The following is a 27134-nucleotide window of genomic DNA, read 5'->3' as shown; positions in this document are numbered from 1 at the left end:
ATGACTGCGGGGTGATGTCCTGTGTGTGGTATATTATGACTGCAGGGTGATGTCCTGTGTGTGTGGTATATTATGACTGCGGGTGATGTCCTGTGTGTGTGGTATATTATGACTGCGGGTGATGTCCTGTGTGTGTGGTATATTATGACTGCGGGGTGATGTCCTGTGTGTGGTATATTATGACTGCGGGTGATGTCCTGTGTGTGGTATATTATGACTGCGGGTGATGTCCTGTGTGTGTGGTATATTATGACTGCGGGTGATGTCCTGTGTGTGTGGTATATTATGACTGCGGGGTGATGTCCTGTGTGTGTGGTATATTATGACTGCGGGGTGATGTCCTGTGTGTGTGGTATATTATGACTGCGGGGTGATGTCCTGTGTGTGGTATATTATGACTGCGGGTGATGTCCTGTGTGTGTGGTATATTATGACTGCGGGTGATGTCCTGTGTGTGTGGTATATTATGACTGCGGGTGATGTCCTGTGTGTGTGGTATATTATGACTGCGGGTGATGTCCTGTGTGTGTGGTATATTATGACTGCGGGTGATGTCCTGTGTGTGTGGTATATTATGACTGCGGGTGATGTCCTGTGTGTGTGGTATATTATGACTGCCGGGTGACGTCCTGTGTGTGTGGTATATTATGACTGCGGGTGATGTCCTGTGTGTGGTATATTATGACTGCGGGTGATGTCCTGTGTGTGGTATATTATGACTGCGGGGTGATGTCCTGTGTGTGTGGTATATTATGACTGCGGGTGATGTCCTGTGTGTGGTATATTATGACTGCGGGTGATGTCCTGTGTGTGTGTGGTATATTATGACTGCGGGTGATGTCCTGTGTGTGTGTGGTATATTATGACTGCGGGGTGATGTCCTGTGTGTGTGGTATATTATGACTGCGGGTGATGTCCTGTGTGTGTGTGGTATATTATGACTGCGGGTGATGTCCTGTGTGTGGTATATTATGACTGCGGGTGATGTCCTGTGTGTGGTATATTATGACTGCGGGGTGATGTCCTGTGTGTGTGGTATATTATGACTGCGGGTGATGTCCTGTGTGTGTGTGGTATATTATGACTGCGGGTGATGTCCTGTGTGTGTGGTATATTATGACTGCGGGGTGATGTCCTGTGTGTGTGGTATATTATGACTGCGGGTGATGTCCTGTGTGTGGTATATTATGACTGCGGGTGATGTCCTGTGTGTGTGGTATATTATGACTGCGGGTGATGTCCTGTGTGTGGTATATTATGACTGCGGGTGATGTCCTGTGTGTGTGGTATATTATGACTGCGGGGTGATGTCCTGTGTGTGGTATATTATGACTGCGGGTGATGTCCTGTGTGTGTGGTATATTATGACTGCGGGTGATGTCCTGTGTGTGTGGTATATTATGACTGCGGGTGATGTCCTGTGTGTGTGGTATATTATGACTGCGGGGTGATGTCCTGTGTGTGTGGTATATTATGACTGCGGGTGATGTCCTGTGTGTGTGGTATATTATGACTGCGGGTGATGTCCTGTGTGTGTGGTATATTATGACTGCGGGTGATGTCCTGTGTGTGTGGTATATTATGACTGCGGGTGATGTCCTGTGTGTGTGGTATATTATGACTGCGGGTGATGTCCTGTGTGTGTGTGGTATATTATGACTGCGGGTGATGTCCTGTGTGTGTGGTATATTATGACTGCGGGTGATGTCCTGTGTGTGTGGTATATTATGACTGCGGGTGATGTCCTGTGTGTGTGGTATATTATGGCTGCGGGTGATGTCCTGTGTGTGTGGTATATTATGGCTGCGGGTGATGTCCTGTGTGTGTGGTATATTATGGCTGCGGGTGATGTCCTGTGTGTGTGTGGTATATTATGACTGCGGGTGATGTCCTGTGTGTGGTATATTATGACTGCGGGGTGATGTCCTGTGTGTGTGGTATATTATGACTGCGGGTGATGTCCTGTGTGTGGTATATTATGACTGCGGGTGATGTCCTGTGTGTGTGTGGTATATTATGACTGCGGGGTGATGTCCTGTGTGTGTGGTATATTATGACTGCGGGTGATGTCCTGTGTGTGTGGTATATTATGACTGCGGGTGATGTCCTGTGTGTGGTATATTATGACTGCGGGTGATGTCCTGTGTGTGTGGTATATTATGACTGCGGGTGATGTCCTGTGTGTGTGGTATATTATGGCTGCGGGTGATGTCCTGTGTGTGTGGTATATTATGGCTGCGGGTGATGTCCTGTGTGTGTGGTATATTATGACTGCGGGTGATGTCCTGTGTGTGGTATATTATGACTGCGGGTGACGTCCTGTGTGTGTGGTATATTATGACTGCGGGGTGACGTCCTGTGTGTGTGGTATATTATGACTGCGGGTGATGTCCTGTGTGTGGTATATTATGACTGCGGGTGATGTCCTGTGTGTGTGTGGTATATTATGACTGCGGGGTGATGTCCTGTGTGTGTGGTATATTATGACTGCGGGTGATGTCCTGTGTGTGTGGTATATTATGACTGCGGGTGATGTCCTGTGTGTGGTATATTATGACTGCGGGTGATGTCCTGTGTGTGTGGTATATTATGACTGCGGGTGATGTCCTGTGTGTGTGGTATATTATGGCTGCGGGTGATGTCCTGTGTGTGTGGTATATTATGGCTGCGGGTGATGTCCTGTGTGTGTGGTATATTATGACTGCGGGTGATGTCCTGTGTGTGGTATATTATGACTGCGGGTGACGTCCTGTGTGTGTGGTATATTATGACTGCGGGGTGACGTCCTGTGTGTGTGGTATATTATGACTGCGGGTGACGTCCTGTGTGTGTGGTATATTATGACTGCGGGGTGACGTCCTGTGTGTGTGGTATATTATGACTGCGGGTGACGTCCTGTGTGTGTGGTATATTATGACTGCGGGTGATGTCCTGTGTGTGTGGTATATTATGACTGCGGGTGATGTCCTGTCTGTGGTATATTATGACTGCGGGTGATGTCCTGTGTGTGGTATATTATGACTGCGGGGTGACGTCCTGTGTGTGTGTGGTATATTATGACTGCGGGTGATGTCCTGTGTGTGTGGTATATTATGACTGCGGGGTGATGTCCTGTGTGTGTGGTATATTATGACTGCGGGTGATGTCCTGTGTGTGGTATATTATGACTGCGGGGTGACGTCCTGTGTGTGTGGTATATTATGACTGCGGGTGATGTCCTGTGTGTGGTATATTATGACTGCGGGGTGATGTGCTGTGTGTGTGGTATATTATGACTGCGGGGTGATGTGCTGTGTGTGTGGTATATTATGACTGCGGGGTGATGTCCTGTGTGTGTGGTATATTATGACTGCCGGGTGACGTCTTCTCGGTCCAGGGTGTGATATAATCTCTCTCTTCTCTCCTGCAGTTCACACAGAGCGCTCTGGACTGTATGGGGGTAGAAGTGAGCAGACTTCGCGCCTTCCTACATGTGAGTCACCCCACTGCCCCCAAACAATCAGAACAGGAAGTAAATCTATGTAGTAACAATCACCGGCGCACAGAGGATTCCCATCTAGTGTCATAATACAGGACACGCGGCTTTGATGGTCTAATGTTACCACTAGTCGATTACTACTACTACTACTACCACCACTATCCCTACATACACCAATACAACCACTATATCTACCATCACTACTACCACCCTCATTATATAGTGTACACTACTACTACCACCACCATCTCTCCATACATCAATACAACCACTATATCTACCATCACTACCACCACCATCATTATATAGTGTACACTACTACTACCACCACCACCACCATCATTATATAGTGTACACTACTACTACCACCATCATCACTATATACACCAATACAACCACTATATCTACCATCACTACCACCACCATCATTATATAGTGTACACTACTACTACCACCCTCATTATATAGTGTACACTACTACTACTACCACCCTCGTTATATAGTGTACACTACTACTACTACCACCACCATCATTATATAGTGTACACTACTACTACCACCCTCATTATATAGTGTACACTACTACTACTACCACCCTCGTTATATAGTGTACACTACTACCACCATCATTATATAGTGTACACTACTACCACCATTATCACTATATCCACCACCAGTACTAGTCGAGCGGCCACCATTACCTCTATATTCCCCCCACTACTATTACTTCTGTCCCCATTATATTGGGGAAAGGGGATGACATCAGCGAAACGCGCGTCGGGACAATTCGGGCTGTGGGTCAGGGTCAGCCTCATCGAGGGATAGTGATACTCGCTCGTGGCTGTATTTGCCTAGTTGTTCTTAATTCTCAGCGTTTGCACCTCGGGGTAATCACACCAGACTAGTGAGAAGTTACGCTGCTCCGTGGAAGCCGGCGCCATGTATGCCGGGTGCATATACCGCAGCTGATGATCTGCACGCAGCGATCGTGTGGGGAGAGAGCGGTAACACGTAACCGATCTCCTCCGATACCACCGCGGAGATGCTGTGATTTCTGCCTGACGCGCTTCAGGAGTGGGAGCGACTCATCACTGCTGGAGTTCTGCTTTGCTTCTCCATAATTTCTCACTGTGATCATTGCCTGAAATCTGGGCGGACGCTGACAGGTCTGCTGGGAATACAACGTAATAGGAGAAGCTCTAATACAGCAGCGCTGGCTCTCCGGTCCCTGTGCCACTAATCACGGCCACGTTCCAGCTCCATGTAAAAGAGAGAGAATGTTTTCCAGCGAGCGCTGCCGGCGCCCCCTCCACCATGTGGCATTTTCTATAAAGCTTTGTATACCTTCCAATGGGGACCGCTCACCCTATCCCTCTATGGTACCCCACAATTACCACTGCCGATCTATTAATAGACATCGAGTACCTCCACTTCTTGCCCGCGTTTCTCTTTTCCGCATCCCTTTTCCTCTATATAATGTCCAGTATTGTGAAGTACATCAGGGCAATGAAATAATGAGAAGAAAGACCCCAAAGAGGTTTTATTACTTATGTCCCCATTACCATACCCAGCACCCACTTACCCTCCAGCACTGGTACTACAGCTGCCACCACAACTACTGACACCACCATCACCACTACACCCATCATCACTGCACCCATCACCACTGCACCCATCATCACTACTCCCATCATCACTACACCCATCACCACTACACCCATCACCACTGCACCCATCACCACTGCACCCATCACCACTGCACCCATCACCCCTACTCCCATCACCCCTACTCCCATCACCACTCCACCCATCACCACTCCACCCATCACCACTCCACCCATCACCACTCCACCCATCACCACTCCACCCATCACCACTCCACCCATCACCACTCCACCCATCACCACTCCACCCATCACCACTCCACCCATCACCACTCCACCCATCACCACTCCACCCATCACCACTCCACCCATCACCACTCCACCCATCACCACTCCACCCATCACCACTCCACCCATCATCACTACACCCATCACCACTCCTCCCATCACCACTCCTCCCATCACCACTCCACCCATCACCACTCCACCCATCGCCACTCCACCCATCACCTCTACTCCCATCACCCCTACTCCCATCACCCTTCTATTTACCATAACTTCTGCTATTATTATACCTACCTCTACACAGCTACTACTATACCCCCTGCTACTATACCCACTGGTACTGCCACCATTACCACTACACTAGTTACCACCACCAATACAACCACCACTTTGCTTTAACTTTCCTTCTGTTGTTTCCCATGTGTCAGCTTGCACAAGAGGCATCAGACTTCGCCATCCTCTTGAAGGACATGGAGACGTCCTGCAGCGACATCCGCCAGTTCTGCAAGAAGATACGGCGCAGGATGCCTGGCACGGAGGCGGCCGGGATACCAGCAGCCCTCAGCTTTGGTCAGCAGGTGAATACAGTCAGTTAAAGGGGTTCTCCTACCATGGACATTTATGTCATATTCACAGGATAAAACCTAAATGTCCGATAGATGCGGGAGTGCAGGAGTCCTGTAGAGGTTCCATAGTGTGACTGCTCTTACAGTAGAGGTTCCATAGTGTGACTGCTCTTACAGTAGAGGTTCCATAGTGTGACTGCTCTTACAGTAGAGGTTCCATAGTGTGACTGCTCTTACAGTAGAGGTTCCATAGTGTGACTGCTCTTACAGTAGAGGTTCCATAGTGTGACTGATCTTACAGTAGAGGCTCCATAGTGTGACTGCTCTTACAGTAGAGATTCCATAGTGTGACTGCTCTTACAGTAGAGGTTCCATAGTGTGACTGATCTTACAGTAGAGGCTCCATAGTGTGACTGCTCTTACAGTAGAGGTTCCATAGTGTGACTGCTCTTACAGTAGAGGTTCCATAGTGTGACTGCTCTTACAGTAGAGGTTCCATAGTGTGACTGCTCTTACAGTAGAGGTTCCATAGTGTGACTGCTCTTACAGTAGAGGTTCCATAGTGTGACTGATCTTACAGTAGAGGGTCCATAGTGTGACTGATCTTACAGTAGAGGTTCCATAGTGTGACTGCACTTACAGTAGAGGTTCCATAGTGTGACTGCTCTTACAGTAGAGGCTCCATAGTGTGACTGCTCTTACAGTAGAGGTTCCATAGTGTGACCGATCTTACAGTAGAGGGTCCATAGTGTGACTGATCTTACAGTAGAGGGTCCATAGTGTGACTGATCTTACAGTAGAGGGTCCATATTGTGACTGCTCTTACAGTAGAGGTTCCATAGTGTGACCGCTCTTACAGTAGAGGTTCCATAGTGTGACTGCTCTTACAGTAGAGGTTCCATAGTGTGACTGCTCTTACAGTAGAGGTTCCATAGTGTGACCGCTCTTACAGTAGAGGTTCCATAGTGTGACTGCTCTTACAGTAGAGGTTCCATAGTGTGACTGCTCTTACAGTAGAGGGTTCCATAGTGTGACTGTTCTTACAGTAGTGGCTCCATAGTGTGACTTCTCTTACAGTAGAGGTTCCATAGTGTGACTGCTCTTACAGTAGAGGTTCCATAGTGTGCCTGCTCTTACAGTAGAGGTTCCATAGTGTGCCTGCTCTTACAGTAGAGGTTCCATAGTGTGACTGTTCTTACAGTAGTGGCTCCATAGTGTGACTGATCTTACAGTAGAGGTTCCATAGTGTGACTGCTCTTACAGTAGAGGTTCCATAGTGTGACCGCTCTTACAGTAGAGGTTCCATAGTGTGACTGCTCTTACAGTAGAGGTTCCATAGTGTGACTGCTCTTACAGTAGAGGGTTCCATAGTGTGACTGCTCTTACAGTAGAGGCTCCATAGTGTGACTGTTCTTACAGTAGTGGCTCCATAGTGTGACTGTTCTTACAGTAGTGGCTCCATAGTGTGACTGATCTTACAGTAGAGGTTCCATAGTGTGACTGCTCTTACAGTAGAGGTTCCATAGTGTGACTGATCTTACAGTAGAGGCTCCATAGTGTGACTGTTCTTACAGTAGTGGCTCCATAGTGTGACTGTTCTTACAGTAGTGGCTCCATAGTGTGACTGATCTTACAGTAGAGGTTCCATAGTGTGACTGCTCTTACAGTAGAGGTTCCATAGTGTGACTGCTCTGACAGTAGAGGTTCCATAGTGTGACTTCTCTTACAGTAGAGGGTCCATAGTGTGACTGCTCTTACAGTAGAGGGTTCCATAGTGTGACTGCTCTTACAGTAGAGGTTCCATAGCGTGACTGCTCTTACAGTAGAGGTTCCATAGTGTGACTGCTCTTACAGTAGAGCGTTCCATAGTGTGACCGATCTTACAGTAGAGGTTCCATAGTGTGACTTCTCTTACAGTAGAGGGTCCATAGTGTGACTGCTCTTACAGTAGAGGGTTCCATAGTGTGACTGCTCTTACAGTAGAGGTTCCATAATGTGACTTCTCTTACAGTAGAGGTTCCATAGTGTGACTGCTCTTACAGTAGAGCGTTCCATAGTGTGACCGATCTTACAGTAGAGGGTCCATAGTGTGACCGATCTTACAGTAGAGGGTCCATAGTGTGACTGATCTTACAGTAGAGGCTCCATAGTGTGACTGCTCTTACAGTAGAGGTTCCATAGTGTGACCGCTCTTACAGTAGAGGTTCCATAGTGTGACCGCTCTTACAGTAGAGGTTCCATAGTGTGACTGCTCTTACAGTAGAGGTTCCATAGTGTGACTGCTCTTACAGTAGAGGGTTCCATAGTGTGACTGTTCTTACAGTAGAGGTTCCATAGTGTGACTGCTCTTACAGTAGAGGCTCCATAGTGTGACTGTTCTTACAGTAGTGGCTCCATAGTGTGACTGATCTTACAGTAGAGGTTCCATAGTGTGACTGCTCTTACAGTAGAGGTTCCATAGTGTGACTGCTCTTACAGTAGAGGGTTCCATAGTGTGACTGCTCTTACAGTAGAGGTTCCATAGCGTGACTGCTCTTACAGTAGAGGTTCCATAATGTGACTTCTCTTACAGTAGAGGTTCCATAGTGTGACTGCTCTTACAGTAGAGCGTTCCATAGTGTGACTGCTCTTACAGTAGAGGTTCCATAGTGTGACTGCTCTTACAGTAGAGGTTCCATAGCGTGACTGCTCTTACAGTAGAGGTTCCATAGCGTGACTGCTCTTACAGTAGAGGTTCCATAGTGTGACTGCTCTTACAGTAGAGGCTCCATAGTGTGACTGCTCTTACAGTAGAGGCTCCATAGTGTGACTGCTCTTACAGTAGAGGCTCCATAGTGTGACTTCTCTTACAGTAGAGGTTCCATAGTGTGACTGCTCTTACAGTAGAGGTTCCATAGTGTGACTGATCTTACAGTAGAGGCTCCATAGTGTGACTGCTCTTACAGTAGAGGTTCCATAGAGTGACTGCTCTTACAGTAGAGGTTCCATAGTGTGACTGCTCTTACAGTAGAGGCTCCATAGTGTGACTGATCTTACAGTAGAGGTTCCATAGTGTGACTGATCTTACAGTAGTGGCTCCATAGTGTGACTGATCTTACAGTAGAGGTTCCATAGTGTGACTGATCTTACAGTAGAGGTTCCATAGTGTGGCTGCTCTTACAGTAGTGGCTCCATAGTGTGACTGATCTTACAGTAGAGGTTCCATAGTGTGACTGCTCTTACAGTAGAGGTTCCATAGTGTGGCTGCTCTTACAGTAGAGGTTCCATAGTGTGACTGATCTTACAGTAGAGGGTCCATAGTGTGACTGATCTTACAGTAGAGGTTCCATTGTGTGACTGCTCTTACAGTAGAGGTTCCATTGTGTGACTGCTCTTACAGTAGAGGTTCCATAGTGTGACTGCTCTTACAGTAGAGGCTCCATAGTGTGACTGCTCTTACAGTAGAGGTTCCATAGTGTGACTGCTCTTACAGTAGAGGCTCCATAGTGTGACTGCTCTTACATTAGAGGTTCTATAGTGTGACTGCTCTTACAGTAGAGGCTTCATAGTGTGACTGATCTTACAGTAGAGGTTCCATAGTGTGACTGCTCTTACAGTAGTGGGTCCACAGTGTGACCGCTCTTACAGTAGAGGTTCCATAGTGTGACCGCTCTTACAGTAGAGGCTCCATAGTGTGACTGCTCTTACAGTAGAGGTTCCATAGTGTGACTGCTCTTACAGTAGAGACTCCATAGTGTGACTGCTCTTACAGTAGAGGTTCCATAGTGTGACTGCTCTTACAGTAGAGGCTCCATAGTGTGACTGATCTTACAGTAGAGGGTCCATAGTGTGACTGATCTTACAGTAGAGGGTCCATAGTGTGACTGCTCTTACAGTAGAGGTTCCATAGTGTGACTGCTCTTACAGTAGAGGTTCCATAGTGTGGCTGCTCTTACAGTAGAGGCTCCATAGTGTGACTGCTCTTACAGTAGAGGTTCCATAGTGTGACTGCTCTTACAGTAGAGGTTCCATAGTGTGGCTGCTCTTACAGTAGAGGTTCCATAGTGTGGCTGCTCTTACAGTAGAGGCTCCATAGTGTGACTGATCTTACAGTAGAGGTTCCATAGTGTGACTGATCTTACAGTAGAGGCTCCATAGTGTGACTGATCTTACAGTAGAGGTTCCATAGTGTGACTGATCTTACAGTAGAGGCTCCATAGTGTGGCTGATCTTACAGTAGAGGTTCCATAGTCTGACTGATCTTACAGTAGAGGTTCCATAGTGTGACTGCTCTTACAGTAGAGGCTCCATAGTGTGACCGCTCTTACAGTAGAGGCTCCATAGTGTGACAGATCTTACAGTAGAGGTTCCATAGTGTGACTGCTCTTACAGTAGTGGCTCCATAGTGTGCCTGCTCTTACAGTAGAGGTTCCATAGTGTGCCTGCTCTTACAGTAGAGGTTCCATAGTGTGCCTGCTCTTACAGTAGAGGTTCCATAGTGTGCCTGCTCTTACAGTAGAGGTTCCATAGTGTGACTGCTCTTACAGTAGAGGTTCCATAGTGTGACTGCTCTTACAGTAGAGGTTCCATAGTGTGACTGCTCTTACAGTAGAGGCTCCATAGTGTGACTGCTCTTACAGTAGAGGCTCCATAGTGTGACTGCTCTTACAGTAGAGGCTCCATAGTGTGCCTGCTCTTACAGTAGAGGTTCCATAGTGTGCCTGCTCTTACAGTAGAGGTTCCATAGTGTGACTGTTCTTACAGTAGTGGCTCCATAGTGTGACTGATCTTACAGTAGAGGTTCCATAGTGTGACTGCTCTTACAGTAGAGGTTCCATAGTGTGACCGCTCTTACAGTAGAGGTTCCATAGTGTGACTGCTCTTACAGTAGAGGTTCCATAGTGTGACTGCTCTTACAGTAGAGGGTTCCATAGTGTGACTGCTCTTACAGTAGAGGCTCCATAGTGTGACTGTTCTTACAGTAGTGGCTCCATAGTGTGACTGTTCTTACAGTAGTGGCTCCATAGTGTGACTGATCTTACAGTAGAGGTTCCATAGTGTGACTGCTCTTACAGTAGAGGTTCCATAGTGTGACTGATCTTACAGTAGAGGCTCCATAGTGTGACTGTTCTTACAGTAGTGGCTCCATAGTGTGACTGTTCTTACAGTAGTGGCTCCATAGTGTGACTGATCTTACAGTAGAGGTTCCATAGTGTGACTGCTCTTACAGTAGAGGTTCCATAGTGTGACTGCTCTGACAGTAGAGGTTCCATAGTGTGACTTCTCTTACAGTAGAGGGTCCATAGTGTGACTGCTCTTACAGTAGAGGGTTCCATAGTGTGACTGCTCTTACAGTAGAGGTTCCATAGCGTGACTGCTCTTACAGTAGAGGTTCCATAGTGTGACTGCTCTTACAGTAGAGCGTTCCATAGTGTGACCGATCTTACAGTAGAGGTTCCATAGTGTGACTTCTCTTACAGTAGAGGGTCCATAGTGTGACTGCTCTTACAGTAGAGGGTTCCATAGTGTGACTGCTCTTACAGTAGAGGTTCCATAATGTGACTTCTCTTACAGTAGAGGTTCCATAGTGTGACTGCTCTTACAGTAGAGCGTTCCATAGTGTGACCGATCTTACAGTAGAGGGTCCATAGTGTGACCGATCTTACAGTAGAGGGTCCATAGTGTGACTGATCTTACAGTAGAGGCTCCATAGTGTGACTGCTCTTACAGTAGAGGTTCCATAGTGTGACCGCTCTTACAGTAGAGGTTCCATAGTGTGACCGCTCTTACAGTAGAGGTTCCATAGTGTGACTGCTCTTACAGTAGAGGTTCCATAGTGTGACTGCTCTTACAGTAGAGGGTTCCATAGTGTGACTGTTCTTACAGTAGAGGTTCCATAGTGTGACTGCTCTTACAGTAGAGGCTCCATAGTGTGACTGTTCTTACAGTAGTGGCTCCATAGTGTGACTGATCTTACAGTAGAGGTTCCATAGTGTGACTGCTCTTACAGTAGAGGTTCCATAGTGTGACTGCTCTTACAGTAGAGGGTTCCATAGTGTGACTGCTCTTACAGTAGAGGTTCCATAGCGTGACTGCTCTTACAGTAGAGGTTCCATAATGTGACTTCTCTTACAGTAGAGGTTCCATAGTGTGACTGCTCTTACAGTAGAGCGTTCCATAGTGTGACTGCTCTTACAGTAGAGGTTCCATAGTGTGACTGCTCTTACAGTAGAGGTTCCATAGCGTGACTGCTCTTACAGTAGAGGTTCCATAGCGTGACTGCTCTTACAGTAGAGGTTCCATAGTGTGACTGCTCTTACAGTAGAGGCTCCATAGTGTGACTGCTCTTACAGTAGAGGCTCCATAGTGTGACTGCTCTTACAGTAGAGGCTCCATAGTGTGACTTCTCTTACAGTAGAGGTTCCATAGTGTGACTGCTCTTACAGTAGAGGTTCCATAGTGTGACTGATCTTACAGTAGAGGCTCCATAGTGTGACTGCTCTTACAGTAGAGGTTCCATAGAGTGACTGCTCTTACAGTAGAGGTTCCATAGTGTGACTGCTCTTACAGTAGAGGCTCCATAGTGTGACTGATCTTACAGTAGAGGTTCCATAGTGTGACTGATCTTACAGTAGTGGCTCCATAGTGTGACTGATCTTACAGTAGAGGTTCCATAGTGTGACTGATCTTACAGTAGAGGTTCCATAGTGTGGCTGCTCTTACAGTAGTGGCTCCATAGTGTGACTGATCTTACAGTAGAGGTTCCATAGTGTGACTGCTCTTACAGTAGAGGTTCCATAGTGTGGCTGCTCTTACAGTAGAGGTTCCATAGTGTGACTGATCTTACAGTAGAGGGTCCATAGTGTGACTGATCTTACAGTAGAGGTTCCATTGTGTGACTGCTCTTACAGTAGAGGTTCCATTGTGTGACTGCTCTTACAGTAGAGGTTCCATAGTGTGACTGCTCTTACAGTAGAGGCTCCATAGTGTGACTGCTCTTACAGTAGAGGTTCCATAGTGTGACTGCTCTTACAGTAGAGGCTCCATAGTGTGACTGCTCTTACATTAGAGGTTCTATAGTGTGACTGCTCTTACAGTAGAGGCTTCATAGTGTGACTGATCTTACAGTAGAGGTTCCATAGTGTGACTGCTCTTACAGTAGTGGGTCCACAGTGTGACCGCTCTTACAGTAGAGGTTCCATAGTGTGACCGCTCTTACAGTAGAGGCTCCATAGTGTGACTGCTCTTACAGTAGAGGTTCCATAGTGTGACTGCTCTTACAGTAGAGACTCCATAGTGTGACTGCTCTTACAGTAGAGGTTCCATAGTGTGACTGCTCTTACAGTAGAGGCTCCATAGTGTGACTGATCTTACAGTAGAGGGTCCATAGTGTGACTGATCTTACAGTAGAGGGTCCATAGTGTGACTGCTCTTACAGTAGAGGTTCCATAGTGTGACTGCTCTTACAGTAGAGGTTCCATAGTGTGGCTGCTCTTACAGTAGAGGCTCCATAGTGTGACTGCTCTTACAGTAGAGGTTCCATAGTGTGACTGCTCTTACAGTAGAGGTTCCATAGTGTGGCTGCTCTTACAGTAGAGGTTCCATAGTGTGGCTGCTCTTACAGTAGAGGCTCCATAGTGTGACTGATCTTACAGTAGAGGTTCCATAGTGTGACTGATCTTACAGTAGAGGCTCCATAGTGTGACTGATCTTACAGTAGAGGTTCCATAGTGTGACTGATCTTACAGTAGAGGCTCCATAGTGTGGCTGATCTTACAGTAGAGGTTCCATAGTCTGACTGATCTTACAGTAGAGGTTCCATAGTGTGACCGCTCTTACAGTAGAGGCTCCATAGTGTGACCGCTCTTACAGTAGAGGCTCCATAGTGTGACAGATCTTACAGTAGAGGTTCCATAGTGTGACTGCTCTTACAGTAGTGGCTCCATAGTGTGCCTGCTCTTACAGTAGAGGTTCCATAGTGTGCCTGCTCTTACAGTAGAGGTTCCATAGTGTGCCTGCTCTTACAGTAGAGGTTCCATAGTGTGCCTGCTCTTACAGTAGAGGTTCCATAGTGTGACTGCTCTTACAGTAGAGGTTCCATAGTGTGACTGCTCTTACAGTAGAGGTTCCATAGTGTGACTGCTCTTACAGTAGAGGCTCCATAGTGTGACTGCTCTTACAGTAGAGGCTCCATAGTGTGACTGCTCTTACAGTAGAGGCTCCATAGTGTGACTGCTCTTACAGTAGAGGCTCCATAGTGTGACTGCTCTTACAGTAGAGGCTCCATAGTGTGACTGCTCTTACAGTAGAGGCTCCATAGTGTGACTGCTCTTACAGTAGAGGTTCCATAGTGTGACTGCTCTTACAGTAGAGGTTCCATAGTGTGACTGCTCTTACAGTAGAGGTTCCATAGTGTGACTGCTCTTACAGTAGAGGTTCCATAGTGTGACTGCTCTTACAGTAGAGGGTCCATAGTGTGACTGATCTTACAGTAGAGGGTTCCATAGTGTGACTGATCTTACAGTAGAGGCTCCATAGTGTGACTGCTCTTACAGTAGAGGTTCCATAGTGTGACTGCTCTTACAGTAGAGGTTCCATAGTGTGACTGCTCTTACAGTAGAGGCTCCATAGTGTGACTGCTCTTACAGTAGAGGTTCCATAGTGTGACTGCTCTTACAGTAGAGGTTCCATAGTGTGGCTGCTCTTACAGTAGAGGTTCCATAGTGTGACTGCTCTTACAGTAGAGGGTCCATAGTGTGACTGCTCTTACAGTAGAGGTTCCATAGTGTGACTGCTCTTACAGTAGAGGTTCCATAGTGTGACTGATCTTACAGTAGAGGTTCCATAGTGTGACTGCTCTTACAGTAGAGGGTCCATAGTGTGACTGCTCTTACAGTAGAGGGTCCATAGTGTGACTGCTCTTACAGTAGAGGGTCCATAGTGTGACTGCTCTTACAGTAGAGGGTCCATAGTGTGACTGCTCTTACAGTAGAGGGTCCATAGTGTGACTGCTCTTACAGTAGAGGGTCCATAGTGTGACTGCTCTTACAGTAGAGGGTCCACAGTGTGACTGCTCTTACAGTAGAGGGTCCACAGTGTGACTGCTCTTACAGTAGAGGGTCCACAGTGTGACTGCTCTTACAGTAGAGGGTCCATAGTGTGACTGCTCTTACTGATGACCCTTTCTGTAGGTCTCGCAGTATGATCCTCATCATTCCGGTCTCTTTTATGTCTCGCAGGTCTCTGAGACTCTCTTAGACTGCCGTAAGCATCTGCGGTGGGTGGTGGCGGTCTTCCAGGAGGTGGCGGCCGCAGGGGCGCAGATGATCGCCCCTCTCGGAGAGAATGAAGGGCTGCAGGCTGTTAAACTGGAGGACGTGGCCTTTAAAGCTACAGAGCAGGTGCGGGTGAGATCCGGGTGACCACTGTTGTAACAAGAATAACTTTATTGAGCGTTGTTGTACAGAACACTGATGTCTTCTTCCTCGTCCTGTAGATTTATGGCACACAAGGCAGCAACCCCTACGAGTGCCTCCGCCAGTCCTGCGCCATCCTGATCGCCACCATGAACAAGATGGCCACCGCCATGCAGGAAGGCGAATACGACGCCGAGAAGCCTCAGAGCAAGGTGCGCAGTCACTGAGGGGGAGGGGCTTATCACGGGGGCGGCTCCCTGTAACCTGTCCGTCTCTTTCCAGTCTCCTCCTCCTGTAGAGCAGCGAGCAGCCGCCCTGCGAGACGAGATTACCGATGCTGAGGGATTAGGCTTAAAGTTAGAAGACCGGGAGACGGTCATTAAAGAGGTGAAGAAGTCTCTGAAGATAAAGGTGAGTGCTGGACGGCACCAGGTGACACTACATCTCCCACAATGCTATGCAGCAGGAAACGCTACATCTCCCACAATGCTATGCAGCACCAGGTAACACTACATCTCCCACAATGCTATGCAGCAGGAAACGCTACATCTCCCACAATGCTATGCAGCAGCAGGAAACACTACATCTCCCACAATGCTGTGCAGCAGCAGGAAACACTACATCTCCCACAATGCTGTGCAGCAGCAGGAAACACTACATCTCCCACAATGCTGTGCAGCAGCAGGAAACACTGCATCTCCCACAATGCTGTGCAGCAGCAGGAAACACTACATCTCCCACAATGCTGCGCAGCAGCAGGAAACACTACATCTCCCACAATGCTGTGCAGCAGCAGGAAACACTACATCTTCCACAATGCTGTGCAGCAGCAGGAAACACTACATCTCCCACAATGCTGTGCAGCAGCAGGAAACACTACATCTCCCACAATGCTGTGCAGCAGCAGGAAACACTACATCTCCCACAATTGTTCTCTCTTTTCCATGTTTCCGTTCTCAGGGCGAGGAGCTGAGTGAAGCCAACGTGCGGCTGAGTCTTCTGGAGAAAAAATTGGACAGCGCCTCAAAAGAAGCCGACGACCGAGTGGAGAAGATCCAGACAAAGCAGGAGGAGACGCAGACGGTGCTGAAGAAGAAGGAGAAGTAAGTGTGACCAGTGCCCCATCACCCGGCAGTGACACGTCGCCCGTACTGCTGCCTGGCGGCCGTGTTGCTGAATAGTATCTTCAGCTGCGGATGATGGGAGTGCTCCTGCCCGCTGACACATAATGTCCTGTACAGGGAGTTTGAGGAGACGATGGACGCTCTACAGGCCGACATTGACCAGCTGGAGTCGGAGAAGGCGGAGCTCCGCCAGCGGCTGAACAACCAATCCAAGCGCACCATCGAGGGCCTGCGCGGATCCCCATCGTCCGGCGTGGGGTCTATCGTGTCCGGTATTGCTGGAGGTAAGTGATGATACGCTGTGGGGGAGGGGATGGTGGGTGATTTATTTTCTTAATGATCGCCCTCTCTCTCCCTCTGTCGCCCGGCTGACCTCTTCCTGCGCCGCTCTCTCTTCTCTGTACACCCGATAGAGGAAGAGCAGAGAGGTATAGTACTGCACGCAACGCCCCCCCCGGCTGCATGCATCATCACATCCCATCCCCCTGCGGATCAAGGAGGGTTCAGGGGTCTCCCATCAGCAAATCCAATACACTGATTACTTTACATTGTGCCTTATACTCCAGATACATCCACAGCTGCATTTACAAATCTCTTACTCCTGTCACATCCAGAGCTGCATTAATCCCCCCCTACTCCAGTTCTATTCAGAGCAACATTCACAAATCAGCACCGTGCATCTTATTACAACTGAAGATGGAGATAAGCGGTTGTCTGACTCCTGGCTCCGCTTATCTCCCCGATTAAACCATATTAGACGTGTGACCTCGTCTCCCCTCAGGGTGTTGGGGGAGGGTCTGCGCACACATTGGATTGTCGTGAGATCAGCTGACCGATATCTAATGCGTGCGATCATCTGTAATCATCACATGACTGCCTGCGGAATATACATCAACTCCAGACACATTCAAAGCAGCAACCAGTAGTCTTTTGTTTGTGCTGCAACTTTGGATGTGATTGCTGTTTTGACCTGATGTAATAAAATCAGTGTAGAATAAGTGTACTGCAGCTTTGAATGTGACTGGAGTGCAAAAAACAAAATAACCCAAAATCAATATAAAGACTGTAATTTGAATGTATTGCATCTTTGGATGTGATTGGAGCAATGTAACTCACAAGCAGCAGCAGATGCTATATTTTACATGTGGTGCAGCATAGGGTGTGACTGGAGTATAAAACATTGTCTAAGTAAAGTTTCTCCATGTTTTCTGTAGACCTGACGAGCAGCGGCGCCATATAATGTGTATTATTGTTCATTCCGTCGTGTTCCGCATGCAGCACCCCTGCAGAGTCTATCCATCCTGTGCAGTCGGGGGTGGTCCCAGGAGTCAAACATGTGCAGCCCTGCCCCCTCCTGATGGTTTCCTTCCTACCCTCTGACTGTTCCTCTCCTGTACCAGGTGTTCCAGCCAACCAGTCCCTGCTCAATGGCTCCGGCCCAGTTCAAGTCAAAGATTCCCCCCTGCTGCTCCAGCAGATCGACACCCTGCGCCTCTCCATGAAGCACCTGAAACACGAGAACAACCGGCTAAAGGTGAGAGCGGAGCATGTGACTCGCAACGCACGGCGTCCCAAGGATCCTTCCCGTAACCGTGTTTTCCACTCAAAAAAACCTGTTTGAAAACCTGCCACTAGGGGGCTCCTTGTGCACTCACGGTTACTAAGGCAAGGGTGCTGAGTCTAAATGCGGCTTCGTGTGAGGGACTGAAGCTGGAGGGAAGGGGGGAACCGCAAGTATCCACATGTCTGGTTCTGGTGCCGCATGACAGCTGAGATTCTAATCTTTCATACGGCACCAGGATCGCAGCTTTATATGTGACGCAGCCGGAGATATCACCAGTAAAAGACGCAGTCGGGGATGGGATATGTTATGCAGCTTCCATTCCTGACTGTTTTCAGCTGGTGATCTCTCACGGTTCTAGGGGGTACACCGCCCGAGATATGAAGTGACCCCCCCACCACCCGCGATTACTGAGTCTAGCAATGTGTCACTGGCAGATTTGGTCCGGGCCCCAGAGAGGACCACAAGTTGGGGTGCAGACAGAACAGAATAAACAATGATCCAGCGCTCAAAGGCTTCCACCGAATGCCCCCCCCCCCCCCCCCCCCGATGAGGTCTCTGCTGGATCTTACAGAACTCCTCAAAACTCGGGCACCCTGTAAAGAACATATAGTAGCCCCTCAAATATATGATGGCTGTGGGACACTTCTCCAGCGCCGCTTATCTCTCAGAAAGCAGCAGCATGAAGCAGGACTTGTCCGATTCTCTTGACTGTGGATGTCGTCTTATCACTGCTGGGTCCGGTGATCCCAGCCCCGGGCAGCCGCTCGTCTCTGTATCAGCCGCTCGTCTCTGTATCAGCCGCTCGTCTCTGCATCATCAGAGGCTTCTCCAGCGTAGCTTTACACAATGTCACGCAGCAGTCAGACTATTGACTTTTACACATTACGCTCCCCAGGGGATGCTTATCCTGCTTTTCTCGAGCCCTGAATGGCAAGCCTGCTTTCTGGGGTATGTGTGTGGGAAGTGTTACTGCATGATTACGCCTACTTGTCATTCAGGAGACAAGGACAGCTGGGTGACAACCCTTGTGGAAGCCGTTATGACCACGGTAATGATAGTCACCCAGCTTTCCCAGATACCCGGATCCTTTTATAGGACAGCGTATGACTGGGCAGAAGAGTCTGGATTAATGTCATTATCCTGTGATAGCTTTATAATTGCTGCGTGTCCTCCCGCAGGCTAAACACATGAAGGAGGAGCTGTCTATGCTTCCTCCACTCAACATCCCCAAACTGACCCTTCCAAAGGACCGGCAGGAGGCCATGTCCGGCACACTGTACCGCAAGACCAGTCAGCTGCTGGACACCCTGCAACAGATGAGCGCCAACTCCAAAGTGGTGGACGTTACACACAAGAAGGGTGGTAAGTGCTGCTGGGGGAGGGGAAGGTTCTCTGGGGTGTCATAGAGCCCTATCCATGTGTTTACATATCCACACACAGGTAACCCAGCCACCCAGCTCCTGGAGCAGACCGCCCGACTACAGTCTCTGAGCGACACGATCGACAAACTGAAGGTGGGTGTCAACTATCAATGTGATGTCATCCTGCTGAGTGTGATCTCATCTGGACCAAGAGATAATAGCAGTGTGATGTCATCCAGAGCAGGATATTATAGCAGTGTGATGTCATCCAGAGCAGGAGATTATAGCGGTGTGATGTCATCCAGAGCAGGAGATTCTAGCAGTGTGATGTCATCCAGAGCAGGAGATTCTAGCAGTGTGATGTCATCCATAGCAGGAGATTCTAGCAGTGTGATGTCATCCATAGCAGTGTGATGTCATCCAGAGCAGGAGACTATAGCAGTGTGATGTCATCCAGAGCAGGAGATTCTAGCAGTGTGATGTCATCCAGAGCAGGAGATTCTAGCAGTGTGATGTCATCCAGAGCAGGAGATTCTAGCAGTGTGATGTCATCCAGAGCAGGAGACTATAGCAGTGTGATGTCATCCAGAGCAGGAGATTCTAGCAGTGTGATGTCATCCAGAGCAGGAGACTATAGCAGTGTGATGTCATCCAGAGCAGGAGATTCTAGCAGTGTGCTATAATCTCCTGCTCTGGATGACATCACACTGCTAGAATCTCCTGCTCTGGATGACATCACACTGCTAGAATCTCCTGCTCTGGATGACATCACACTGCTAGAATCTCCTGCTCTGGATGACATCACACTGCTAGAATCTCCTGCTCTGGATGACATCAGTGTGATGTCATCGTGGCTATGACACAATTTGTGGCTGTACCGCTCACACCAGTTTTTTTTTTATTCTCTCTCGTTGATAGGATGAAGTCTTGAAGGAGACAGTTTCCCAGTTCCCCGGTGCAAACGTCCCAACAGATTTTGCTACGTTCCCATCATCAGACTTCATAAAGGTGAGCAGCGTGATCAGGGACCAGTGTCCCCCCAGTTATGTAATAATCCTGACCCTGGATGTCCTATAGGACTATATGTGCACACGTTGCATGGAGCTGCATGGACATGTGACTGCTGCTCTGAGCCCCTCGGCACCATCACCCCATAAATCAGGAGCCCTGTGACCCCGTCATATTGACACCCCATGAGGGTTCACATATATTTTTGTTTTCTTTCCTCCAGGCCAAAGAGGAAAAGAGAGAAGACACCGTGTTCATCGGTAAGGTGACCCTCCCCTGCCAGCCGGGTCAGGGGCAAATCCACCGGCTGGTCTTAACCCCCGAGCAGCTGCACCATCTACACGAGCGGCTGATCTGCTGAGGAGGTCGTGAGGTCAGCGTCCCCCGCGGTGTCCCCTGTGTCCATCTCCCGCCGTCCTAGTGCCGGTCACTCCATTTACTTACTATTTATGGGATGCTTTACATCACATTCAAGAACTGCGCCCCGAAACATTCTAAGTCCCCCCCCCCAGTGGCTAAACCTGTTATGTGGACGTTGTATGGCGGCCCTGGGGGGTAAGTCGCTGGATGATGCCCGGCTTCCGCTATTCCCTCCATGTACAAGCCTCTCTGTTCCCGTCTGTCTTCTCTTTGGGATATTAACACAGTCCCGTACGACCTTCATCATGGCCGAGTTGTGCAAGTAAACACAAGGGGGCGCTAGAAGTTAAACACTAAAGAGTCTCGTTACTTGCTTCAGATTACAGATCTCCCAGCATGCTCTGTTGTAACCATGCCACTTATACTTCACGTAGGCACTTCGTCATAGCAGTGATCCCGCCCGGTCACCTATGTGACCTTAAAGGGGAACTCCAGATACAAAATATGCCATTGTGGTTGGTGTTTTTAATAACATCCCACCCCTCAAATATAAACTCACCGGTCCTCCATTGTAAGATATGCAAATCTGAGACCAGTCCGTTCTGTTAGACAAAGTACTGAAGCCCCGCCCATAGGCTAAGACACTCCCACACCCTGCAAGGAACAGTCTCAGCCAATCAGCAGAGCGCGGAGGAATTATTAGTAGCACTTCCTGTTCCTTAAGGGTTAGCCAAAATGTGAGCTCTCTCAGCCAATCAGCATAGCTGGGAGGAGTCCTTAGAAGCACTTCCTGTCAGTGCAGAGAGCTCACGGGGAAGCGGGGTGCAGCGTGGTTTATATCGTGGACTCCCGGCCGATGGTCACATTAGATCTTCGGGTTTAGGAGCTCACGGAAAACTTCAACCAACCGACATTTTCAGTATCTAGCCGGAGACTCCCCTTAAAGGGCTTCTCCACCTATAAGGAAGGAGGCAAACTCCATGGATGGAGCAGATGCTGTAAGTAGAGTTCTGCTGTCTGGACGTATCCACAGGAGACCGGGGAGTTCGGCTTCTACCTAGTGGGCGGAGTCAGCTGAAGGTGGAGTGCCCCTTTTAATTCCATGCAGCGTTCCCTTATCTGCAACAATTGTATCAAACATCTTAAACATTCTGCATTTTTCGGTTCTTCTTAAAGTGCCTTTCTACGTCTGTTCTCTCATGTGACCACTGCTCTCCTCCAATCACATGACAAGTGTTTTCCGGTAGGGCGGGGTCAGCTTGTGCCCCGCCCCCTGCTTGTACTGGCGCAGCTTTCCTGGGTGAAGCTTCTCCTCCGCTGTATCCATTATACTGGTGAATAAACGATGAGCTCTCACTGCGCCTCCTGTCACGTTTCTGCTTCCCCAAGTTCTCCACGCGGCGTCTTCAGTAATTATTTCTGTTTCTGGGAAAGCTGGGTGATGATTCAACTCCCACAGGGGCGGCCACCCAGCTTTCCCAGACTCCTCACCAGTGATAAACCTCCTCTTCATTCCCAGTCATCTTGGAAAGCTGGGTGGCGGCGTCTGTGGATGCTGTAATAGCCGGCGTTGTGGTTGTCACCCAGCTCTCCCAGACTCCTGAACGTGAAATCTTCGCAGTTATACAGCAATGTGGGGCTTTAACTCTACATATCTAGAACAAATTGTCGGTGAGGATTCTGGGAAAGTTGGGTTTCAGCCCCATTGGGAGCCGTAATAGCAGCCGTACTGGTTGTCACCCAGCTTTCCAGAGTGATAGTCGACATGTAAATCCTATGTCACTGCCTTTGGGGGAGGTCACCCGACTTTACCACACATCATAATAAATGTTTTTTTGGGAGTAGAGCTCCATAACCCCCCCGCCCCATACCTATCTGGAGTCTGGTAAAGCTGGGTTGGTAGCGCCTCCTGCTGGAGAGGTGTGTATTGTAGCGGAGATGCTCTTCAGTGTGAGTAAGCAGAATGTGCAGCCAGCGAGGATCCCCGCCAGCGCCTGACAGCTCCGCCAGCCGCCTCTGAGAAGGAGCGGACGGTGGAAAGATTCCAGAACTAAATATTTACCTGTGCGCAGGAAAGAAGCAAATGGTTTCCTCTCCTCACAAGAGCCAATCACGTCAGACACGGAGACGAGTCCACCAGCAATCAGGCGGATACATTTTACCTGCGCTGATACATTGTAACAAACTGCGGATGGGATTGCAGTATTTGCTCTGTACAGCTTCTCCGCCCCTGGTTGTAAATAAAAATGTTGTGCAGCAAAATAAACATTCAGTCTTACAACTCTTACCTTACATTGGAACAAACCCATCAGCTGTGTGAGCAGGAGCGGTTTTCAACCTCTGGGTCTAAACCATGAATAGTTTGATTCACTGACCGCAAGGAGAGGTATTGAAATTGCAACACAAAGTTTATTAAAAGCTGAAAAACTTTTTCTTATACTACAGACGACGCCGGCCCTTTAAATAGTTGGGTTTCCTTCCCATCAGATAATCTGACATTTTTTGGAAGAAATATAAATCTTACAAGGAGAGAAGAGCCGGCTTAGGGCGTGTTCACACGGGCAGAAACTGCAGCAAAGCCGATCCCGCAGAGACTTCCAGTCAAAAGTCCGCACAAAATAGTCTTTGATTTGGCGCAGATTTTCAGAAGGTTTTTGCCGCTGCGGAGAAAAGAAAATACATTAAAAAAAATCACATACTGTAAATTCTGGCCCGACTGCTGCGATTAATGACCCAAACTAAGAGCGGGATCTATGGCGCTATTTCTGGGGATTATACCGGCGGTCGGGCCGCGACTTGTGCTTTACGTCCGTACCATGAGGCCTTATACAGAAATGTTGTACACTGTGCCGAGTCTTCACCAGTTACCAGAAGAGCCGTAGTTTTGTGGCATCTCTCGTCTACTAGTCGCACAACGCGTTTCATCACCTCAAGGATCATGGGGGCAATACGCAGAAAAGTCGCAATTTGCGCAAAAATTTTAGGCACCTTTTAAAAAAAAAAAAAAAACGGCCTGGTATTTACTAGAATTTACGCCAGAAATTGGACGTCCAGAGATGCGCCACATTCATTGAGGTGTGCGCCTCTTAATAAATGACCCCAGAGTCGGGCCGGCAGCCTAAAGTCAGACACAAAATAATCAACAATCAAAGCCGCAAAGGGAACAGTCGTAAACTATTTTGTACGCGACGCTCCGCTTCATGTGTAGTGATCCTGGGTTATATCCTCCAGTCACCTCCACTGCTGCACTCACAATTCTGCAGGTAGCCAATAAAATTTGTCACCCACCAGGAATACCCGAGCTCCTCCCCATTGCTGTAAAGATTCTGTACGTAAACTGAACAACCGAGGAGATTTCTACTCCTGCAGAATTGTGAATGCAGCTCTGGATGTGACTAAGGCAAGATGTCACTCAGGGTCAGTATGAGACTAGTTATGAAAAGGATTTATAGAGACTATTGGAAGATGAACACGGAAAATCTGTTCTGTCTAATAACGGGCTCATAGACTTCTATTGGCGATGGGTGCCTTCCCGTTTTCTCACGGGAAGGTGCCCGTGCCGTTGAAAAAGATAGAACATGTCCTATTTCAGGCCGTAATAACGGCACGGACAGTCCATAGAAGTCTATGGAGCTCTCGTAATGACGGGTGGCTACATGTGTGCACCCGTCATTACGGCAGCGTTGCTAAGCGACGTCAGTAAATAGTCACTGTCCAGGGAGCTGAAAGAGTTAACTGATCGGCAGTAACTCAGCACCCTGGACAGTGACTACCGATCAGTATAAAAAATAAAAATAAAAGACGTTCATACTTACCGAGAACTTCCTGCTTCCTCCAGTCCGGTCTCCCGCCCGTTGCCTTGGTGACGCGTCCCTCTCGACATCCGGCCCGACGTCCTGGATGACGTTTCAGGCCATGTGACCGCTGCAGCCAATCACAGGTCAATCACAGGCTGCAGCGGTCACATGGACTGCCGCGTCATCCAGGGAGGTCGGGCTGGATGTGAAGAGAGGGACGCGTCACCAAGACAACGGCCGGGTAAGTATGAATTTCTTTATCTTTTATTACAGAAAAGGCTGTCCCTTCTCTCTATCCTGCACTGATAGAGAGAAGGGGCTGCCGATTAGTGCAGTGCTATTTTGCCGCCAAAAACGTGCTCGTAAATACGGGTGGAATACGGGTGACACCGGGCCCATATTTACGGGCATGGGTTCGTAAATACTGGTGCAAAACGGGTGGAATACGTGTGACACCGGACCCGTATTTACGCCAGTATTTACGGGTGGGAAAAAATACGGTCGTGTGCATGAGGCCTAAGGGTGGGACATGACGGATTCTATAGGGTGTGCGCTCTATTCTGGTGTCGGGCATAATCCGTTTTACTCGGAATGCGTGTATGCTGGGCCCAGACGGTGGGCATGGACAGGGTTGGCATGGTGGGGGCACCAGTAATGGGCAGGTGCCAATGGGGCGTTCTCCACAATTATTCATCATACAGGTCACGTCTGATGTCACTGCTTGTCCTGGAGGAGATAACTCCACTGTGGTGACGTCATACACAACGCTGCCTCTCCCTCGCCAGTGCTTGTGTTCTGGAGAGGTTTCGGTTGCTTAGCAATCACTGTAGTCTGACTGGGTGACCACCATTTACATAGCTACATGTACAGACGTCATCACAGGAAGTTCTATCCGCTGCGCTACAGACGCCCTCCCCCGCTGCGCTACAGACGCCCTCCCCCGCTGCGCTACAGACGGCCTCCCCCGCTGCGCTACAGCCGGCCTCCCCCGCTGCGCTAAAGATGGCCTCCCACGCTGCCCTACAGACGCCCTCCCCCGCTGCCCTACAGACGCCCTCCCCCGCTGCCCTACAGACGCCCTCCCCCGCTGCCCTACAGACGCCCTCCCCCGCTGCGCTACAGACGCCCTCCCCCGCTGCGCTACAGACGCCCTCCCCCGCTGCCCTACAGACGCCCTCCCCCGCTGCGCTACAGACGCCCTCCCCCGCTGCGCTACAGACGCCCTCCCCCGCTGCGCTACAGACGCCCTCCCCCGCTGCGCTACAGACGGCCTCCCCCGCTGCGCTACAGACGGCCTCCCCCGCTGCGCTACAGACGGCCTCCCCCGCTGCGCTACAGACGGCCTCCCCCGCTGCGCTACAGACGGCCTCCCCCGCTGCGCTACAGACGGCCTCCCCCGCTGCCCTACAGACGGCCTCCCCCGCTGCCCTACAGGGGGCCTCCCCCCGCTGCCCTACAGGGGCCCCCCCCCCGCTGCCCTACAGGGGGCCTCCCCCCGCTGCCCTACAGGGGGCCTCCCCCCGCTGCCCTACAGGGGGCCTCCCCCCGCTGCCCTACAGGGGGCCTCCCCCCGCTGCCCTACAGAGGGCCTCCCCCCGCTGCCCTACAGAGGGCCTCCCCCGCTGCCCTACAGAGGGCCTCCACCGCTGCGCTACAGACGCCCTCCCCCGCTGCGCTACAGACGGCCTCCCCCGCTGCCCTACAGACGGCCTCCCCCCGCTGCCCTACAGACGGCCTCCCCCCGCTGCCCTACAGACGGCCTCCCCCCGCTGCCCTACAGACGGCCTCCCCCCGCTGCCCTACAGACGGCCTCCCCCCGCTGCCCTACAGACGGCCTCCCCCCGCTGCCCTACAGACGGCCTCCCCCCGCTGCCCTACAGACGGCCTCCCCCCGCTGCCCTACAGACGGCCTCCCCCCGCTGCACAGGAATGTCTTCTGTAAAGTATTGAAGGTTATATGAGAAATCTTGTAGATTCAGCCTATACACAAGACAAAGAGGAAAAGGATGAGGGGGTGGTAAATCATTAGCTGTGCACTGTGGGAGGGGGGCGCTGTGGAGTAAATGGGGGCAATCGTTACATTTTGGGTATTGCGATCACTGTCGGCTGCTTTTTAGCTCTGCTCCACTAGTGCTCAGCTATGATCAGTGACTGCGGTTGAGCTGCATTGTCTATTGCAGTCAGAGGTAGTCTGAAATCTTCCTCCTGTCTTATTAGAGGGGCAGGCTGCTGCTCTACTCCTCCATGCTTTACATGGCAGCTCTGCTCCTTTATGGCAGAGCTATGAACAGTGACTCCGGTTGAGCTGCCCTCATGCTTTACACTGCAGCTCTGATTGGCTGCTGTGTATAGAAGCACAAGCTCGGCAGGAGGGCAGTATATGTAGAGCTGATTTCTATTACACCAAGCATAGAATGATTATAAACTACAAAAAACAAAACCCCCAGTGCGAAAAAGGTGATCTGGGAACTGCTGGACATGGACTGAGGGGAGGAGTCTGAATAAGAGGGAGGAGTCTGGATAAGAGGGAGGAGTCTGGAGAGCAGCTCTGCGCACCTTCTGGCCGGGCCCTGTGGTGGGCATTATGTTCCG

At 49.6% G+C, this 27134-nt stretch overlaps 1 protein-coding gene across 2 annotated transcripts in view; it reads left to right on the top strand.

Moving 5' to 3' along the window:
• Positions 1 to 22101, top strand: part of DCTN1 (dynactin subunit 1) — a 50532-nt gene extending 28431 nt beyond the window's left edge. The window contains exons 15-27 of one of the 2 annotated variants that reach the window (XM_075855480.1): positions 3410 to 3472; positions 5796 to 5945; positions 15152 to 15313; positions 15409 to 15540; positions 15611 to 15739; positions 16289 to 16431; positions 16570 to 16736; positions 16866 to 16880; positions 17853 to 17986; positions 19195 to 19378; positions 19457 to 19530; positions 20296 to 20385; positions 20609 to 22101. In XM_075855480.1, the coding sequence (XP_075711595.1) occupies positions 3410 to 3472; positions 5796 to 5945; positions 15152 to 15313; positions 15409 to 15540; positions 15611 to 15739; positions 16289 to 16431; positions 16570 to 16736; positions 16866 to 16880; positions 17853 to 17986; positions 19195 to 19378; positions 19457 to 19530; positions 20296 to 20385; positions 20609 to 20746 (1581 nt within the window). In that variant the 3' untranslated portion in view covers positions 20747 to 22101. The remainder of the gene's footprint in view (positions 1 to 3409; positions 3473 to 5795; positions 5946 to 15151; positions 15314 to 15408; positions 15541 to 15610; positions 15740 to 16288; positions 16432 to 16569; positions 16737 to 16865; positions 16881 to 17852; positions 17987 to 19194; positions 19379 to 19456; positions 19531 to 20295; positions 20386 to 20608) is intronic. The other variant, XM_075855488.1, reaches the window with a different exon arrangement.
• The last annotated feature ends 5033 nt before the right edge of the window (positions 22102 to 27134 follow it).

This window comes from Rhinoderma darwinii, chromosome 1, assembly GCF_050947455.1.
Source record: "Rhinoderma darwinii isolate aRhiDar2 chromosome 1, aRhiDar2.hap1, whole genome shotgun sequence".
Classification (NCBI taxonomy): Eukaryota; Metazoa; Chordata; class Amphibia; order Anura; family Rhinodermatidae; genus Rhinoderma; species Rhinoderma darwinii.
The sequence above is the reverse complement of the archived record's forward strand: the minus strand, read 5'-3'. Positions and strand labels throughout refer to the sequence as shown.